This window comes from Lagopus muta, chromosome 5 (assembly GCF_023343835.1).
Source record: "Lagopus muta isolate bLagMut1 chromosome 5, bLagMut1 primary, whole genome shotgun sequence".
Taxonomy (NCBI): Eukaryota; Metazoa; Chordata; class Aves; order Galliformes; family Phasianidae; genus Lagopus; species Lagopus muta.
The window spans coordinates 62475339-62495646 of NC_064437.1; the positions used below are offsets into that span (position 1 = coordinate 62475339).

General features: G+C 43.1%; 1 protein-coding gene across 5 annotated transcripts; it reads right to left on the minus strand.

The window, feature by feature from the left end:
- Positions 1-1229: 1229 nt before the first annotated feature.
- Positions 1230-19016, minus strand: OAT (ornithine aminotransferase). Of its 5 annotated transcripts, XM_048946127.1 has the most exons (11): positions 18985-19016; positions 15976-16062; positions 9696-9922; positions 8704-8928; positions 8473-8568; positions 7356-7483; positions 6312-6434; positions 5883-6011; positions 4756-4869; positions 3921-4065; positions 1230-3468 (listed from the first exon to the last, which is right to left on the minus strand). In XM_048946127.1, exons 3-11 carry the CDS (start codon positions 9892-9894, stop codon positions 3308-3310), a joined length of 1320 nt encoding a protein of 439 aa, XP_048802084.1. In that variant the 5' UTR covers positions 9895-9922; positions 15976-16062; positions 18985-19016; the 3' UTR covers positions 1230-3307. The 5 variants fall into 5 exon arrangements, with proteins under 5 accessions (XP_048802084.1, XP_048802086.1, XP_048802087.1 ...); XM_048946129.1 differs by lacking the exon at positions 15976-16062 and having other exon boundaries at positions 18985-19006; XM_048946130.1 differs by lacking the exons at positions 15976-16062; positions 18985-19016 and adding an exon at positions 12567-12704.
- Between the last annotated feature and the right edge of the window lie 1292 nt (positions 19017-20308).

Here is a 20308-nt window from a genome sequence, read left to right on the forward strand (position 1 = left end):
GGAACAGCATTTGGCAGAGCTATGGTACAACTGAGCAACGTGTAGAAAAAGCACAAAGCCAAAAGCACCCAATTCCTGGCACTGAGCAGTTAAATGCATTTAAGTTGTCTATGTTTGGGGTTTTTTGGGGTTGGGTTTTTTTTGGGGTTTTTTTTTTTTTTGGTAATAGAAGCCCTGAAGAAAATTCCTAACACTAATTAAAATCTCAGACAGCAAAACCAGAGGCTGATTTACAAGCACATTATCTATATGAGCAGCCCTACCTGACTTACAGCTTCAACCTCTGAGTCGCTGAAACCTGGCCAAATCTCAGTTTATGCTTGCTAGAAAATGGGGGGGAAAAAAAGGAGGACTTTACATGATAAAATAAGCCCTTTCCCTGCCCTCTCCTCCTCAAAACGCATGCTACATATCAAAGGCAGATCGAACAGCCCATAATTTCGCCCCTTTACACACCAGAAGAGGAGGAGCTCAAACGTTTCCTTTGGCCATTTCAGTTCTTCTTGTTATCTCAGTGATGGCCTCTGAGATGTTGCTTATTGTCAGTGAAGCAGAAGCTGGCTGGTGCAGGGTTCACGTGGGGGAACAGAAGTCCTGTGTTCCAGTCTCTACTCCCTGAACAATATATGCAGTTCTGTCCTTGTTCTGACATTGAACTGCAAGGCTGGCAATCCCAAAGCATGTATTTGGGCTCCAAACATACCTACTGGCTTTGCAGACTTCGCCATCCTCAACCCTGCTCCCGAATTTCTGAGCTGCCTGGGCAAGCACTGCATTCCTTCCTTCCTCACACATCAGTCGTGGCATTGGGAACAGTGCAGAATTGAGGGCAACGCAGAGAACTTTCAGGGTCAAAACAGAAGATTAGTCATGAATAATTGCATTTTAGGATGACAGCTTTTGATTTGTCTGCAGAAAGCTTTACGTACCTTCAGAAAGCATATTTTCATAAGACTGTCAAGGAAATAGCAACGGGATGAATGAAATGCCCAGAAATCAGTCAACAACGGTCTACTGTAGGAATAGAATGATTCTCAAGTCCCAAGCAGACTTGGCCTAGTTAATCTGCAACCAGAAGGTGGACTGGACAAAAATTAGAGTTCAAATTATCACCAAAAGGCAGAGCAAGCTTCTCAGCAATACCAGGTGAAATACAGTAAACCAGACCACAAAATTGTACATGCAGGTTATTATTGCTTATTACAGAAGTTTTTAAAAAGGGCAAAAAACAGCTTCAAAGATGTTTATCAAAACAATTTGCACAAAAGGGAGCCTGGGAGCACAGGCTGAGAAATCAAAATATGCCACTGCAAGAAAAACCAAAGCACAGTACTTGGGTGCATACTGCAGCACAGCAAACAAGCCATACAAACCAGCTCAGCATCCGTGAGGGCAACAGTTGGAGTGGTGAATCACAGAAGGAGAGAAGCAGGAATGTTCAAGGGCTCCAGAAAATCTACCTCAAAAAGAAATATAAGACTAGAGAAAAAGCAGTGGCTGAAATAGAATTATCAGCAGTCTTTACATGTGTAAGAGACTGCTGTGCAGAAGGAAAGTAACCTCTTCTCTGTGGACCTGGTGGGTAGTATAAATGGGCTGCAAGGGAAATGCATGGAGAAGATAGCAGGGGATTTGCTGACAGCAAGGACAGGGAAGCACTGAAACACAAACCATGGAGTCTTCTGCCCCAGAGCCCTTCCAGGCAATATTTTTTATGCCAACAGTGACAGAGCTATAACTGGGGCAGGAGAATGGACCTGATGATGTCTTCAGTTCTTATCTGCCCTGTTACTCTATGAAAGTAAACACAAGGACTTTCTGGGGTTTACCTTTTGATCTCTGAAAGCATGCTAGTAATTATGTTTACATAACAGTTTCTTTCACTTATTTCATCCCTTTCCAATTACATTGCATAAGCACAGCTGGCAGAAGTGCAAGCTTTCCTAGGCAGCACCTTTCTGCACTTTTATTCTTATTCCTAAGAGTAACAACCAGACACAGCATCCCTTGCAGAAATGAGGCCTTTCCAAACTGAACAAGTCTTATTTCATCCATGTACAAAGTAAAGTACACACTCATCTATGCTGTGATGTTAAACAGCAGATTAGTTCACTCCTATACACTCTGCTGCCTTTAAAATATTATTGAAATTAACACAGAATTGTTTACCACATCCAATTATCAACATGTGACAATATTTAACCTCCATGCTTGGCAAAAGCACCATTTTGCTTAAACAGTTATTAATCAGGGTTTAGCCTCAGCTAAAACCAGCTCAGTTAGGCAATAAACACAAAAACCAACCTAGTGTAAGAATAGTAGCCAGCTCTGCAGCTGCACAAATAGCTGTGGATCCAAGAGGCACAGAAACACAGAAGTACTCATCCTGGATAAAAAGTACAGCAAAAGCTTCCATATCACAACAGAGAGAAATGCAGACTGCAAAAGGTAGAGCTTGATGTGACACTGGACAGAGGCAACCACAAGTTTCTGTGAGGCTTGCTGTTTTTAATGCTTTGCAGATTTAAATTGCACATTCTTTTTAATGCAAGGCATGTTGTAATATAAACATTCAGATTATAGAAAGTTTTATAACAGCAAAAACAGATCTGTATACTCAGATCTATTTTACAAGGCTGCAAAGCCAAACACTGAGCCCAGCCTAGAAAATAGCAACTCTTGTTATACAATCAAAATACTTTACACACAGAATACAGCCTGATGATTGTACACCAGTATAACAACTGGTCTGTCAAACCTACAGAATTACTTTTTTTTAAGCTACAAATGAGAAACAGAAATTCAGCCATAACTGCAAGCGCTTCCACACATCAGACATTACACCAGGAGAGAAAAATGCCAGATGTGAGAGAGAGAGAGACTACATCAGACTGGTCAGTTCTATGAGAGCTCAAGACCACCCTTATTCAAATATATATCAATTTATATGTTGAACTTTAGCCAAGATTTTCAAGAATTAAACAGATTTCTATGAGCACCTCCCCTCAAATATTCTGATTGAGCAGTTCAGTAAGCACCAACTAGATAAACAGAACCTTGCAATTTTGTTTCCAAGTAGTCCAAGATTGGAAGCTCTTTGAAATAGTGACTTGTGTTCTTCAGGGCCATTTTTATTTAAAGACATGGATATTTTTTCCCCCACCCTTTTTATTGTTCATTTTAAAAAGCCAAGTCCTCTTTAGATGAGATGAATCAAAGGCGTCTGCTTGACGAGCAGTCCTCCGTCACGCACGTTTCAACTGATCGCCTCGGGTCAGCCAACAAGCACACTTCGAAAGCCACGTGTTCAGAAAGACAGGATGGTCTTGTGGATGATTTCGATGCACTCTCTGATTTCGTCCTCCTTAATGACCAGCGGCGGGGCCAGCCGGATGATGTCGCCATGGGTGGGTTTGGCGAGGAGCCCGTTATCGCGCAGCCGCAGACACACCTTCCAGGCGTCGTAGTCTGCAGTGAAAGGAAAGGCGCTTACACTGAGGCAGGAAAAGGGGCACAACCGTAGCAGACTGTGAATTGTTTGCCACCTAGCAGTGAGAAGATGAAATAGCACGTGTTCCTCCTCTGCAGCTTGTATTCTGTCACTTGTATTGATGACCAAAAACAATAATTGTCACCTCTGGCTTTTAAACCATTTTCTGATATACTTCAAGGTGTTTATCTCTAGAAACTTGCCCTCAACCACCAGCTCTTTTTCCTTTCTTACGCCTTCCTGTATTCATTGTAATCATCTACCCATCCTGGAACAAACAAACCTGAGCTAGTCTTCCATTTTCTGACAGAAAGAACTTTCCAGATATGGCCAATTTTCTTCAGGGGAAGGGTCAGCAGGGTCTTTGTGGGGTGCTAGGTTCACCATCAGGCCTGAGCATTATTCAAGTCATTGAATTCTATTTCCTTACCTTTGGTTTCCCGAATCACAATTGCATTTAAGAGTCCTCTTCCTCTGACACAGGTTACAATGTCAGACGGTGTCTTCATGAGCTCATTTCTTAGTATGTTACCCATTATTTCTGCATTTTTAACCAGGCCTTCCTCTTCAATTACCTAAGGGAAAGTCAGATCTACACTCAACTGAAAGGCATTGCATTTGTTTTACTTGTCTATTCTAAGGATGTTACAATTGCTGAGATACAAAAGCTGATTAATCCAGAACGTCAATGCAAAGGCGGCACATCCAAGCCAATTAACATTAAGTCTTCATTCTTCCCTGTTTACAAGAAACAGCCTCATAATTTTCCAATTTTTTTTAAGGAAAAAGAAAGAAAAAAAGGGAAACCTCTACAGAGTCAACTTGTGAGTTTGCCCAAGTCTGGACAATGATGAGGCTTTTTGAATGACTTGTAATTATGTTCATCATGCAGTCAGCAAGTGTTTAAAATGTGGAATGTGAACAAGATATCTTACCAGCTTCTGTTCAAGCTCCAGTGAACTCATATCTCAGTGAAATTGGTGACACCATTTATGAATGTATGAAAGCCCCTAGAAACTTGCCCTAGATCAATTTTATTTTGTCACTTAAATCATTAAGCCAACAAAATACACAGAAATTAGGGTACATTTACAGCTAAGACTTTAGATTTTGTTTTGTGATACAAGGCAGTTAATCACTGCCAATTGTTCACCTCTACTTAAAGATAGATTTCTACTTGCAGCACAGCCAATAATGTTATTTAAGTGAAAACTGTATCAGCATGACACCCTTTGGAATCCCAGTCTTTACTGAAACACACAAACCTCCAGTGCTGCCAGTGCAACACGACAAGCCAGGGGATTTCCTCCATATGTAGATCCATGTTCACCAGGCTTAATAGTCAGCATAACTTCATCATCACATAACACTGCTGAGACCTAGAATAGAAAGGTCAGCTAATGCATTTATGTATGTATATTTAGAACAGTAAACTTCAACCTCTCTGAAGCAAACTTTTCCTCAGGGCTCAGGAAAGGATCATTTTCATCCTATAGCAGTATATTCCATTCCCACTCCTAGCTCTGTGCAAAGGAGGGTATATCTGATTATCACATAACAGCTTCATCCCTTTAAATGTGCTTAGTTGTACTGGTAATATCTAACTACAGCTGAGAGGCATTTCTCCAAAACGAATATTATTTCTAGAGTTTAAGTTTCAAAACACTGTTTAACAGCTCAGAAATCAGCAAAACAACTCAAGGCAGGTTGAAGCTTCCAGCCTAATCAGCAAGAAATGAAGTCACTCCAGGAGGACAAACTCGGTCATGTGTGCGTGGCAGACAAGTGAACCATGCCACTTGTTCAGCAAAACGTTTTTTTTATAGATGTTTTAGTACACATTAGTATTTTTTTTCTCCTCTTTTAGGAAATGACTTAAGAAAATCATTATAGCAAGACTGAGATCAACTGCTCTCCAGAAGACTAACTGGTAATTCCAGAATGAAAGGCTGACTACTGGACACTTATTTTCCTGATTTTATCAAACTGAAGGAAACAGATCTAGACTAAACTGATTGAGTTAATCAGCAAGGACCAAAACACCTACAAAGATGTCTGGGCTGCATTAAAAGAGGAATGGCCAGCAGGGAGAGGGAGCTGATTGTCCCCCTCTACCCAGCTCTTGTGAGGCTCCATCTGGAGTACTGTGTCCAGGCCTGGGGTCCCCAGCACAAGAAAGATGCAGAGCTCTTGGAGAGGGTTCAGAGAAGGGCCACTAAGATGCTCGGAGGGCTGGAGCACCTCTCCTGTGAGGAAAGGTTGAACTGGGTTTGTTTAGCTTGGAGAAGAGAAGGCTCCAGGGAGATCTCATAGGCAATACTTGAAGAGAGCATATAAACAGGAGGGAAGTTATAAAGGCTTATTCAAGGAACGGATATTTTTTGTTACTCACAGGATATAAGCCACCAGAAAGTGCCTTTCCAAGAAGAATTATATCAGGTCTCACATTTTCGTGGTCAACAGCTAGCATTTTCCCAGTTCTGGCTAATCCAGTCTGTATTTCATCAGCAATGAACAGAACCTTCACAGAGATAAAAAGGAAAAAAAAATCCACAGTAACAGAGAATGACTTTTCACACCCATTCTTACTTGAAACAATCTAGCAAAGCTGCACAGAGCCAGTGAAAGACTTCCCAGCTGTGTTACAACGTACACCTTCCCTGAGCCTCTGGAGAGGCACATGGTCTGTGAGACATCACACAACTCCCAAGTGAACACACTGTCCTGTTTCACACTGACAACTTTAGCATAGAAATCCTCTTCCACAGGAAGAATTCTTTCAATTCTCTCACAAAGACTGCTGTTATAACGAATGCCTTACGTTGTGCTTTGTGCAGAGGTCCCGTACTCCCATCAGGTAACCTTTGTCAGGAACGATCACACCTGCTTCCCCTTGAATTGGTTCCACCATGAAAGCTGCCACGTTGGGATCCTGAAGAGCCCGCTGTACAAATGGGGTGCATAGGAAAGAGGTCAAACTCACAAATGTGGAGATAAACGCGTGTAGGAAAACCGAGCTGAAACTCTGGGATTTAATCCTAAATGATGGTAACAGCAATCATGTCAGGCTGTCACCCAAAACAGGTTCCAAAACAGAAGCCTGTGTCACTATCTGACTCAAAACATCAGCTGCTGTGTTTGCTCAGGGAATTAGAAACCTCAAATTGCAAAGCCAGACAAGCAGATTATAGGATCAGTTCATGAATTACATCAGAAACACATTCAGTTTTGCATTAGCCATGCAAGGCAAACAATTACTCAATGCTTTCCCAGTTCACCTCAAGCAAAAATGAACAGAGCCTCTCCAGAGCAAATCTGTCATCTTAAAGCAAAGTCCACAGCTACATTCTTGCACCATCAAGCTCGACAAGGTTTAGAACTCCCAGTAATTTGAGTGAATCACCAGCCTAGTATGGCTTTAAGGATGCTGTAGTAAAACTGGCAAGACTCCCAAACTACTGCAGTGAATTCTAGTCCTCCAGTCATTGAAGAATCGATACCATTTTTGAGAAAAGTAATTCAAGATAACAATTTCTGAATCCAAGTCCAACTTTGGAATATATTTTGCCTCGTGAATGCCTAACATCAATTCTCTTACAGTTTATTTGCTGTTCTTTGTTTATGCCTTCAACATCTAAGCAAGAAGGGAAACAAAACAGACCTTGTGGTTTCCTGTTTACTCTTAAATCAACACTGAAAATCAAAACCAAAGTAGAATTCATACACATTTCCTACAGGTAATTATAGCATTTCTGTTTCTTATTTGTGTCTAAATATATGCTTCTTAATGCATGCCTTTCAAACTGCAAGCTTTTTTCCTACCTTGCTGCTTACTTAAGAGACACTATAAAATGCTTTCATGTACCTCGAGAGCTGGCAGGTCATTGTAAGGGATCAATTCAAAACCTGGCATAAAGGGTCCAAATCCATCATAACTGGAGGGGTCTGTAGAGCTTGAGATAGCAGACATTGTTCTGCCCCAGAAGTTGCCAGCTAAATAAGAAGAGAAGAAAAATACACACACACATTTAGTTGACAAAATTACAATGCGCTTTCACCTAAAACAGCTGACAGATACTTCACCTACAACCAACAAACAGCAAATGTGAGTTATTCGGATTAAACAGAAACAGTCAAAAAACAAAACCAATGGAACTCTGCATCTTAACAACAGAAGAGCAGTTAAAAGAGCACAAAGGATGAATGCAGCTTCCATTTGGCTTCAGGCTGCCATTAGGCAATTTCTGACAACTGAAGAGGCTGAGTAGCACAAATAATCTCTGCTTTATATATTCAACTGCTGTTCATAAAGTGTTATAAACCACTTCATTAACCGTGGTTTCCTTCCTGGGCTTAAGTTCAGTGTTGCATCCTCCTTGCAAGGGCTGACACTACCAGCAGCTCCTGGCAGAGCACATCTGCCCTCATTGCTTCCTTCTATGTCCACCTCAAGGGAGAAGATATGAAATCAATTTATCCCAGGAATTATATTTATATCTCCTGCTTATACAATCATTCCTCTTCAGATCATGTGTCTCTTAAAGGAGACTTAAGAAACAGCTTATCATTCACTGTAACTAAGTCTGAAATAGAAAAAACAGGAAAAGGAAAACAGAATATTGTGCTAACAGAACATATTTAAGGCTGAACTTCACAACTCAGAAGGAGGCAGTTGGAGAATCTAAATGTTCTGCAAACACTAGTGTGGCCACAACAGTAGCTTTTAATCAAAATCATCAGCTGCAGATCCATGAGTGCAATGTAACCTGTTGAGGTCTTAGCTTACTCTGGGAAGACATCAAAGGTCAGATTTTACAGACCTTCAGATCAGCTAACTGAGAGGAAAATAAAGGAACACTAAGAATACCATGCTGTAATCACTACAGTATAACTGTAGTTATAGGAGAGAGTGTTACAGCTAGTGTCTAGAATTGTCTGCTTCCTGAATCAATACCTCAACTCAGACCATGCATTTGACATACCTGCAAAAATAATCTTTGCTTTGTATTTTGGAATTCCTTTCACAGTGTATGCCCACTTGCGAGCCAACTTACAGGCAGTTTCTCCAGCTTCCACTCCTAAAACATAAAGTGGGACCAGTGTCATACTTGTACATGAGACAGGTCATTGATGCAGCACCAAGAGCATCAGTGCAGGCCCAAACTCATGGGCAAGAAATAAAGTAGAAATATCCTCTTTTTTTTTTTATATACCTGTGTTCATTGGAAGAACTTTGTTATAGTTGAACATTTTGGTGACAAACTCCTCATATTCACCAAGCACATCGTTATAGAATGCTCTAGATGTCAGGGTCAGTTTTTCGGATTGAGCTTTCAGAGCGTTCACAATCTTTGGGTGACAGTGGCCTTGATTGACAGCACTGTAAGCACTTAGAAAGTCAAAATACTTTCTGCCTTCGACATCCCACACATAAACACCTAAAAAAATACAAAGGTATTGTAAATAAATAAGAGATTATAAATGAAGCAAGCTAGGAGTTGCAATGCAACCTGGTCAGGCACAAATGGTCATCTTGCTATTCCCTGGAGACAACTCAGGTATGACCACAAGAGGCACTCTAACTGGAAAACAAAACAATCGATGAAAAAGGTGGGAACAGAATAAAGAGCAAAAAGGTGGTACAGAATAAAGAGCCAACGAGGAATCAAGAAAAAAAGTTTCCCATTAAAGCTACTATTCCACTAAGTTATTAAATAGCGTGCCTCCCCTCCGAGTCCAGAGTGATTCAGAGTTTGACCCACAGAGGAAGCCCCTTAAATAAAGTGAAAAGTCAGAGTGCATTTAAATGAAGCAGTAATGCTGGAGCAGTAAGCAGGGATTTAATTGAGATCTTTCCCTGTTCACATTGACAACCTTCATGCAAGGCAACAGAAGAAACAAAGATGCTCAAAACTTTCTTGCTGAATTATGTTGAGATGAGAAAATGATTAGACCTCTATTTCAATAAATCATTTTAGGTATCATTTTACCATGATATCAAGAGTTATCATAAGGCCTTATCAAGCACTATGATTAGAAATCAGCTGTCTTTTTTACCTCAATTACCCAACGCACCCCTCTCCCACTCTGCCAAAAAAACAAGCAACAATCAAAAACCAGACTGAAAGCTCTGAAACTGCTTAACCCAAAGTCATTGCGCACACACACACCATCTACACTGCCAAAGGAAATCAGATTAGAATACCTTTTCCCCTCTCCAGAGCGACAGGCAGTGGGTGATAATTGTGGGCACCGTATTTCGCCTCACGCTCGAAGATGTAATCAGAAGATGGAGGTCCTTGAATAGTTTTCTTTGTAGCAACTGAGGTAGCAGAGTTCAGTGAAGTATGAACACCTCTGCAGAGAGCAGCAAGGCTCTGGGAGCGGATTAGCTTGGAAAACATTGTTGACTGCAGGTATGTCGTAATTGATCTGGAGGGGAAAAAAATGAAGTTAATAATTAGCACTGACAGTACTTCAGAATAAACATATGACGTGATTAAAGTGGTTTTGCTGCCAGGAATACAAGTTTCTCAACTCTTCTGCATTTCAGCTAAGAAATCTCCTATAGCAGCACTGACTTCAGCTCAGGTTTGGGTTATGGTTTTTTTTTCCCTATTTTAATGTACACTCATAGTAACAATAAGAAAACTGTTCAACTCTGGAAGTGTATGAGCTATACAATTTCACCTACAGCAGCATTCTTTTCTTTTGTGTCTTAACTTGTGACTAAATTTATTAGTATAAGCTACAATTTGTAGAGCAGGGAAATGACCAGAAACTTAGATTGATATGATTGATGTATCTTTGGAAACAAACACAGCAGTTGTACCTAAACTGAGGGCAGGAGTCTTATGCAATAGCCAATTAACCTTCTCAGATTCATGTTTTCCAATGAAATGTAAGTTGTTTCCACAATTCTACGACAGCACCTCCAAATTGTGCTGAAGTGCTAGGAAGCACCTAACACCGAGACAGCACAAAAAGAATACTTTGCAGGATGGTTCTGAATCATTTCATTCAAGGAGCAGCTTGAACACATAAAAGACCCAAGATGTCTGTGAGGGGTAGAAGGAGCAAAGGATTATCCCATGTATGTCCTGTTCTTGCATAAGAGAGAAGAGGGTTCACATGACTGATCACAGCCTACAAGATACCAAATTTTCAGTCGAGATCTCAGCAGAAATTCCTGTATCATATTTGGTTGAAAACACCAAAACCATTAAGGGAGCACTTGTGTTTCCTCCATGGCTTCACCCCAGTCAATGCAAAGATATGTAACGGGCTCAGAGAAGGGAAGCAGAAGCAGTTGAAGAGTGGCAGCGGACAACCATCAAAGCAAAGGTGATTGCTTCAACAAGTCCATGAGCTGTGAGAGCTGAGGATGGCAGCTGTGCACATCACACTTCCAAACTGGCAGGAGTAGTGTAGCCCACAGTGAAGATCATAACAAGCACCCTGATTATCCTCCTTTGTAACAGCCTCCATAGCAAACTAACGAGCTTTCTAAGCAACATCCACACTGGTGCACTCCCTAACAATGAAAGCACACAGCAAAACCTAACCAAAAGAGATATATTAAATATTAAAAAGGAGAACATGGAGATGGTTCACACAAGACAACTGTTGTTTCAGGTTGCCTGCAGAGACAGAAATATTAAGTCAGATTTATTCAAAGTTTGTTTTGGTAAAAGAATTCACCCTGGATGCATCGACTTTTAAACAGGCACTGTTTTTTCAGCAGTATCCTCTCATATTACACTGCTGCTTCTCACTTCCCAGCAAAACCAAAACACTTTCCAGTTTTACTGGACCATTTGAGTCTCTGGGAAGAGTCAGCAGTCTCTGTTCCAGCAGGGATCAGCTGCTCCTCAGCCCAGGGCATTTTACCAGCTATCCCCAGTCCTGTTAAGTATTAGCTATTGGTGTTAATACTTCTCAAGACCATAATTACAAACTGGGAAAAAAATATATATATCTGCATCCAAGATTTTGGTCAAAAGCTTAGCTCAGCAGCACCACTCAGAACTACAACCAGCTGAGCTCCCTCAAGGTCATTGGTCTGCACCACCCTGCCCCTGACACACCTCCATGGCACAGCAGTTAATTCCCTGATAAGCTGCTCTAGTTTGGGACGTTTTCCAGATACAGCTAAAATGAAAGCTGTAAGGAAACAAAGCTCTCATCTGCCTTGTAACAGAGATTTGCCTTGCTTGCATGCAGACTGCCAGTTTGAGGTTCTTCTACTTCTTTCTGAGCAGAAAACCTTCATCAGAGATCTCTCACAGAGCTGTTTGGAGAAGCACCCTTCAAAATATGGCACAAATCATTTCACAGAATGACAGAATAGCAAGGGTTGGAAGGGACCTCAAGGATCATAAACCTCCAACCCCCTGCTGCAGGCAGGGCCACCAACCATCATATCCAATACCAGCCCGGCTGCCCAGAGCCCCATCCAACCTGGCCTTGAACACCTCCAGGGATGGACGGGGCATCCACAGCCTCTCTGGGCAGCTGTTCCAGCTCCTCACCACTCTCACAGTAAAGAACTTCCCCCTGATATCCAACCTCAATCTTCCCTCCCTCAACTTCAAACCAACTCCCCTCGTCCTTCAGTTATCTGCCCTTTCAAAGAGTTGATTCCGCTCCTGTTTGTGAGCCAGAGCATATGGCAGGGCAATACCGAGGACATCGCTTGCAGCTGGAGCCAAAAAAAAAAAAAAAAAAAAAAAGAAAAGAAAAAAAAGAAAAGCCGTTAGTGCTAATCAGCAAAGTAAGATTGAAGGACACGTCAGGAAAGGCAGGGTACGGCCGTGTTCGACTGAGACACCAGCACGCCCCGCATCACACGCTGCTCCGAGGGGAAAAAGGAGTTGCATCAGAACAACGGCTGCTCACAGCCGCGCACACACGGAAAAGGAACGGCGGGCGGCCAGGATGAAGGAAAGGCACCGCCATAGCGGGCACCGAGGGCGGCCCTCAGCACGCCGGGCAGGCCGAGGCCGCGGCCCCGCTCCCCACCTCACCCAACAGCCCCTCGCTGCCCCACCGGTGCCCCGCGCGAGGCGATACATACCGACGAGCTGCTCGGTACCTGGTGCTGCCGGTGCTGCCGCTGCTGCTGCTGCTCGGCCCAGAGCCCGCGGCGAAGAGGCGGAGGCTGCCCGCGGCAGCTGTCACCGCGCCACGCCGCCCAGCGTCACACCCTACCCGCCCGCCGCTGATTGGCTCTCGCTCGCCGCCGCGCCCTACTCTCTCGCCTCCTACTGGTCGAGCGGCGAGAACTCCCTTCGCTCAACCAATCGGAGCGCGACGCCGGCATAACCCCGCAACAAGCCCCGCCCACTGCCAGCTCCTCTCGGGGCGGTGTCGCTCCGCCCGGAGCTCCGTCCTGTTGTCCCGGCCCGGGGCGATGCGGGAATCCGCTGATCCTGCCCGCACCGCCTGCCCTCCCGCTCCCCGTCACCGCAGAGCGCAGCCAGAACGCCTGGGCTTTTGCAATGACCCGGAGATACGCTTAATACGCATGCATTGACCTGATAGCCTGTTGGTGCTGGGAAGGAGCTTGTTTTTCCATAGAGAAATCATGATATAGTGGGATTGACAGTACACAGAATTTGCATATCGTCCCTACACACAAACAGCCCAATACTGTGGAATCTTGTCACATCTAACCAAGCAGGCAGGAGCAGCATTGCTTACACAGATATAGAGCAATGCCCTTGGAGGAAACGTTCCAGAGCAAGGCAGGCGATCCTGTGCTCCCCATAAGCACCTACAGCTACAGCCAGGCTCAGTTCTGCCTCTTGTGAACTTAGTGCTACGAGGAAAGAATGCCTCTGTCTGCTGCCAAAGCTGAACACATAAATCACTGGATGCAAAAAGGTTGTGCCGTCGGTGCTACATTGCAAAATGCATTTCACAATTACAGCTGCTGAATGAACACATCACTACACCATGCCCAGCTGCTCCTTAAGCCTGGAAACAGACTAGCTAGGAGCAATTGAAACTATTCTAACACAGCATATGATTTTCACGTAGAACACCTACAGCTTTGAGGTTGAAAGGAAAAGCAATGCAGCAATTATTTTGCTGCAGCTCATCTCTGGTGTAAAGAAAAAAAAAAAATGCATGAATGCAGCCTTGTTCCCCAGATAGCTATGATCACATTCATCAAACACTACACATTCCTGTCTGAAAAGCAGAGACTCACAAACAACCCTAAAGCAAGAAAGGCCTTGCTTCCATATGGTTTTTACAAAGCCAGACAGAAGGGAAAAAAAAGAAAGGCTTATGCACATAAATACAAATATATCACAGAATGCTTCCATGCTAAATGCTGATCTCCTTGGTTTTTTGAAGCTGGCACGGGTTGTTCTTGAGATAAACACCATAAACCAAGTATAAAGTAACCCTCAACAGGATCATAGGTGTTTAACACCTGGGAGGGTGACTTCAAACCCGTACAATGCATAAGCTTGATGGCAGTTTGTGTTGGAGCACTGCAGTTCTGCTGTGAATCTCTTTCTTTCCTCCTTTATTTTAGGCATTCATAAAGGAGACACTGAAAAAATACCCATTTTTCTTCAGTAAATTTTATCGTGTTGATATTTTTCACAGCAGCAGCTGTTCCCATTGGTCTTGAAACAGTTGCTGTCAGCTAGATGTAGTATTTCATGTAATTAAAAATAAATAATAAAAAAGCAGCAGAAGCATACTGAGTACTATTTAGTTACCTTCAGGTACCTAAAAAGGCTCCACATGATGTAACCAAAACCCTCAAAAAAAATAGAAGACATGAAATTTTCACATTTTTCAATAATTTGCCCTACAGAAAAGATGAAAATCTTGACCTACTTGAGGAAGGAGGTTATTATATTTGTTCTGCTTATCCAGAAAATACTGTTTGACATATATGTAAAACACAAGGTTATACGAAGGAACAAGTTAAGTCATGCCAGTCATTAGGAGTAATTCTGCAGCTCTCTCTCCGGCAGAATTGCTCATTGAAGTCATTGGGAATTAGGCACGTGAAGAGACCAAGGAATTGCATCCCATTTATTACCATTATTTTCTTCCACTGAGGTCGGGCCAATATTCTTGTACCCTTGAACTACTTCTGGCCTCCCACATGGGTGAGGCTGCACATGCTCTCCAGGTGGAAGGTGCTGCCCATGGGAAGCACTAGAGGAATGATAGCTTTCCACTCCATTCCTTGGTGGTGGCACCACTTGGCTCAGAGGAAGTGTAACCATAGAGCACAACCTAGACCAGTCAGCAGGCTGGGCTTGGAGTCCTATCAAGTCATGAGGCTCAAGGAGTAAGTTCATTATTAGCTAAAACTAATAGATGTCTACAGTGCTAACAGGCACAATCCCACCCATCTTCTTAACTCTACTCTCACAAGGGTAGGCTTCACATCTCCTTTTTTCATTTACTGTAAGTTAGCGATAAATACGAGTGATTTCAAGAATTTTTCTCCATGTACACTTAAATCTTTCACTTTCATCAGTAAGATTTGAAATTCACATTGATTTGAGAGAACCTGGTGTACAGAACTGCTTCCTACAGCCCATGGTTGTGTTGTTCTGGTTGTTTACTGACAGCAGGATTCTACACTAACATTTCTTGCAGGACCAGAAAGTTCAGTCTTTCCTACAGCACAACTAACAGATTATATGCTGTAGCATGTCAGAACGCAGAAACAACAGACCGCAACTCATGCGAAATACATTTGCCTTTCAAGTTCAGTTAGAGGTTTCCTTTTTAGTTCATGTCTTCCAAGATAATTTAGAAAAACATAGCACTACCTCCTCAAAATCAGTGCTGTTTCATCAGGTGGATGTCCCCTAACTCAGCTTAAAGCACCACGAGCGAACCTTGGAGATGATAGACCCACTGCAAGATGAACTGTGAGCTACAGTCAATACAGAGCTTGTATTTTACAAAGATTCCAATGATGATTTCTTAGATGACAACATGGATTACTGAATTATAGAATCACAATAGTCCTTGTCTTCTATTGGGCATTTTTTCATATGCTTGAATTTATATTCAGTTATTTTCCTTTGCAACTTCCTGATGCTTATGTCCAGAGCCTTCCACAAAGGAGATGTGATGTTATTTGTGTGTGAAACTTAGGCTTAAGGGTGAATTTCTAGAATCGGCTATTTCTAGAATTTATAGATAATATATGACCCAAATCTGCAAGTACAGCAAGAGGGCAGGAATCTGAGAGCCCACAAGACCCTGACAAATGGCATTTCCTAGCACAAAAAGGAGAAAAATTAAAATCCAAAGAATATCAAAGCAAGAGTAAGCTACTTTGAATTTCAGGCTTCCAAGTGCCTCACATGAGCTTGCTTCCTCCTTATACCAAAGTATTTTGATCCTGATCCCACAAACCTTCTGAACTTCCACCAACTTCACTCTTGGATTAGATCTCGACAGTGACTTCTGCAAAAGATATTCTGGAAATTGCTTACCCTGCTCTTAAGGCATTCAAAATCCAACCAAGCTGGCGACTGAAACTGTCATAGGAACACGCAGAAGATGAACACACATCCACATAGCTGGGTAAAAAGAATGAACATCTTGTCAATTAGGCTGATCTCAGAACCGAGCCCTGAACATCTGGCTGCACTTTGTCTCAGGAGTTTGGAAGCTCTCCTCAAGATTCTACCCCAGCACAACCCCACAGGGCCCTGCTGCTCATGTGCCTGACATTGCTACAGCTGTGACTGCCAGTCTCTCCAAGCGATGAGCTGCTCAGCATTGCTGCATGCTGGGACTGGGCAGTGCACATAATGCCTCATGCCAGCAGACTTTAACTCAGTCTCCTTGCCTTGCAGGGAGAGATTAGTGAGGTATCACACTGCATCATTGCCACTTGTCCCAACCTCTGGCTCGCTTGCTCCCAAGCTCCTCCTTTCAGGACCTTAAACCAGCCTGAAACCTTCTGGAGTACAAATAATTCAGAAAAACTAGAGGTTTTCTTGATACAAAGAAGGAGCAAAGCAACTCAGAAAGCAGAGCATTTAGCCCATTCTTTGCTCTCTGCAGCTCATTTGTTTCCAGTGCTCTTCCTCACCAGTTTCAGTGAAATGCAGCACCTCTCGAGCTGATGAACAATTGTGCTTTTCAGTGTATTTGAGTGGGACGGACAAGAGCTATCAGCCAGTGGCTGTACACAAACACGCACCAAGAGGAGTGAACATGGTGCTGGGGGCACAGGGGTGACCTTACCTGAGAGGACAAGAGTTCACCTTGTCTGACTCACAGAGTGCTGGGCCAGGTGCTTGAGGAGCCACAGATGCAGAACCCAATGTCTTGTGAGGCTCCCATCTTGCAAAGCCCATGTATCTTTGTATATACTCTCATTTGGAAGGAAGGAAGGAAGGAAGGAAGGAAGGAAGGAAGGAAGGAAGGAAGGAAGGAAGGAAGGAAGGAAGGAAGGAAGGAAGGAAGGAAGGAAGGAAGGAAGGAAGGAAGGAAGGAAGGAAGGAAGGAAGGAAGGAAGGAAGGAAGGAAGGAAGGAAGGAAGGAAGGAAGGAAGGAAGGAAGGAAGGAAGGAAGGAAGGAAGGAAGGAAGGAAGGAAGGAAGGAAGGAAGGAAGGAAGGAAGGAAGGAAGGAAGGAAGGAAGGAAGGAAGGAAGGAAGGAAGGAAGGAAGGAAGGAAGATCACTGCTTCCTTAAATAGCATTAGAGCAAGTTCTCTGATGAAAGCTACCACAATAGATCGGTAGTGTGACTTTCAAAGGAGTAAAATATTTTATTTGTATTGGATCTGTACACAGATATGATGTCTTTGAAAGTGTTTCAGTGTATCAGAGAGGTGAAAAAGCCTGAATGCCACTGAATCCCTCTGTAGTGTTATGACATGCCTAAGCCACATGAAATACCATGTTTTTTTAATTACAATTCATCATGTGGTATTATAAGGAGAAGAAAATATGATGATTAACTTGGGAAAGAAGCTGGCTTTGGAGCTCCTTAGTGTTTAAAGAGGAAAATACAGGAGAAATTAAGGCTAATATCTGTGGTACAGTAGTAAGCAAATAGCAGAGACTGTGGTGCCATGAGCTGCAGGAATCACAGAGCCACAGGGCTGCAGAACACAGAGCTGCTCTAAGGGGAGGAAAAGTCCACACATGGGAGCAAAGGTGTAAGATGATACATGGGAGGCAAAAGGAAATCTGTGACATGCAGCTTGTAAATTTGGGACATGCACATTATCTCCCAGAAACTTTTACTGAACACACCACCAGATATCAGTCCCACACCGTGAGCTCTCCATGCCAGGAAACTGCCATTAAAGTCTGCTCAAGGTGACTTTAGCTGATATGGGATCATTAGAGAAAACGAACATGTGTTCAGGTCTACTTATGCAAGAGTCCTGTTATCAATTGTTCTTCAGAAGGATTTCACCCACCAAATATTTTGCTAGATGTCTGATTTGCCTGCGAGCTGTAAAGCTTCTGGAATCAGACTTTAATCACATTCCTGTCCAGTACATGAGGCCAAAGCAATGCTGCTTGACCTCTCCTGACCCACCTGGACACGTTGCAGGTTGATGATAGGCCAGCTATGGGTTTTGTGAGGTCTGCAATAAACACAGGGTACCTCAACTTTCACTGCTTTCCTGAATATGCTGTGGGACAGGCAGGTTGCCAGTTATGGCACCCACAGTTTTACATATAGACAAAACAGTGGTTTATTAAATGAGGTAAGTAACAAAAAGAGTTTAGCTGATGGATCAGGAGGACCAAGGCTGAGTTTGCACATACCATGTTGCTGAACCATACATACATCCTGGAGAATAGCACAGAATGAGATTTCCCACATCTGTGAAGGAGGCTCGGACTTCTTCATGCAAAACAGGCAGAAAAACTCCTGGCAGGAGTTCAGCCTAAGGAGACTGATAGCAACACATCTAGCAGCTGATTAAAGGAACAACCAGAGCCACCTCCCTGTGCATCACCGGCCCCACACTGAACAGAGGGGTCCTGTGGGGCCTGCTGGGATCCATTGGTCTGCTTGAGCTAGGGAGGAAAAGTCCACATGTGTAGAGCAGGGGGTTTGAAATCCATCCTCAGCTCCAAGACCTGCATGTAGAGAGCTAAGCACTCACTACACATGTTCCAGTATGTAATAACTTAAGAGAAAGCAAATGAGGAAAAGATAGAGCAGGATAAAATGAAAGAGAAAGAAGGAAGAGGCTGCTAGGCAGCAACTATACTTCAGCTATGTTTCCTAAAGCTTTGTGTTACACTATAAATACTGATTTTCTTCACTAAAAATGCTTGGACACTGACATTTCAGTAGGTATATTTCATCTTCCTGTTTTCAGTAGGTTTAACTAGTGTAATGATGTAATGGGACAGAAAGTGCTGCAATAATAACAGGGTGGCAAAGTCTTCAGCTACAGCAAATGAAGACAAGCCAAATACTACAGCTACAGATACAAAAATGAAGGGAAAAATAAAGCTGCTTACCTTCAGAAAGCCCCAGATAGGCAGGAACCTCCAGCAAAAGAAACATTCAGCTCCACCACCAACCCTTAAATGAGGTCTGGGAAGGGGTGGATCCTGGCTCCAGCCCTTCTGGTCACTGAGCTGCATTGCATGCACCTGAGCTGCCCTGGGTTGGCCCTGCCTTCCACCAGGTGCTCCATCACTTCTTCAACCCAACTTTATGAACAGTTTGTTTGTTTGTTTCCTAGAAGTCCAGTTAAACAAACATTTCCAACATTTCCCTAGCTTTGGTCATGGTTGTCCCCCAGGTACTTTGTTCATTAACAAGTTAAATGAAGTTGATTACCAGAGTGCTTTTGTGCTTGGAACACTGATATTTTTGTTCCCTGTGCAGAGAAAGTAAAAAAAACCAAGACTTACTTTTTTTTGGTCCAAAGATGAACATTGTGTGAGTCAAAAGTTTTCCTTTATCCACACACCAACTTGCACTGCTGAAGCACAGCAGATGCTCTCTTGTTTCCCTATGAAGCACCACGCGTTTGCCACGGCAGGAGAAGGATTTCAGGCTGGTGCCCTAGCTGCTATGCTGTGTTCTGGAATAGAAATCAAAATAGTGAGCAAAGCCTTACATGGGGATGCATGACCCAAATATGCCCAGCAGCTGGCCTTGCTCACTGCCCATGCTGTTGTTACAGTCGATACAAGGGGAATGAGATTAGCCACTAACTTTCCTGTTTTCTCTGGAGCATTTTAATTCAAAACTTCTAAATTAACACATAGATGCGATTTTTGCAGTTTACACATGGGTCTTACTTGTGATTCTCTTTAACATCTATATTCAGCTGTGAGCAAAGTCAATTTTTGTCTACGGCTGATAATATTGCACAACTCCGTATTCAGAACTGCTAGAGATAATGGATACTCAGTGGGGCACTTCTAAAAGTGTTACTGGTGCGAATAGCACAATCTGAGCAGTTCAGAGCTCAGCAGCAATTGCTGTTTCCAGGGCTGAGGTTTGAATCACAGCCACAGTAGTGGCCAGTCACAAAGAGAAGCCAAAGGGGTCACCAGCCAAGGGACATGGGACAAGAGGAGGGACACATCAGCGTGAGTGCTTGGCCAGAGCTGAGCCAGGAGTTTTGGTGGCCTGGGGCCAGCGCTGTGAGGTCTGCAGTGCCACTGCCGTGCACAAGGAGAAGGTGCAAGTGATACACCATAGGAATTGTGATGTGTTCTCTGAAACTAAATGTAAAACTTTTTCATCAACCCAGAGCAGTAGATATGACTGAATGGGGTCGGGGGAAAGGCTGGCTTCTCTTGCACAGCAATCAAGTGTTCAGATTTC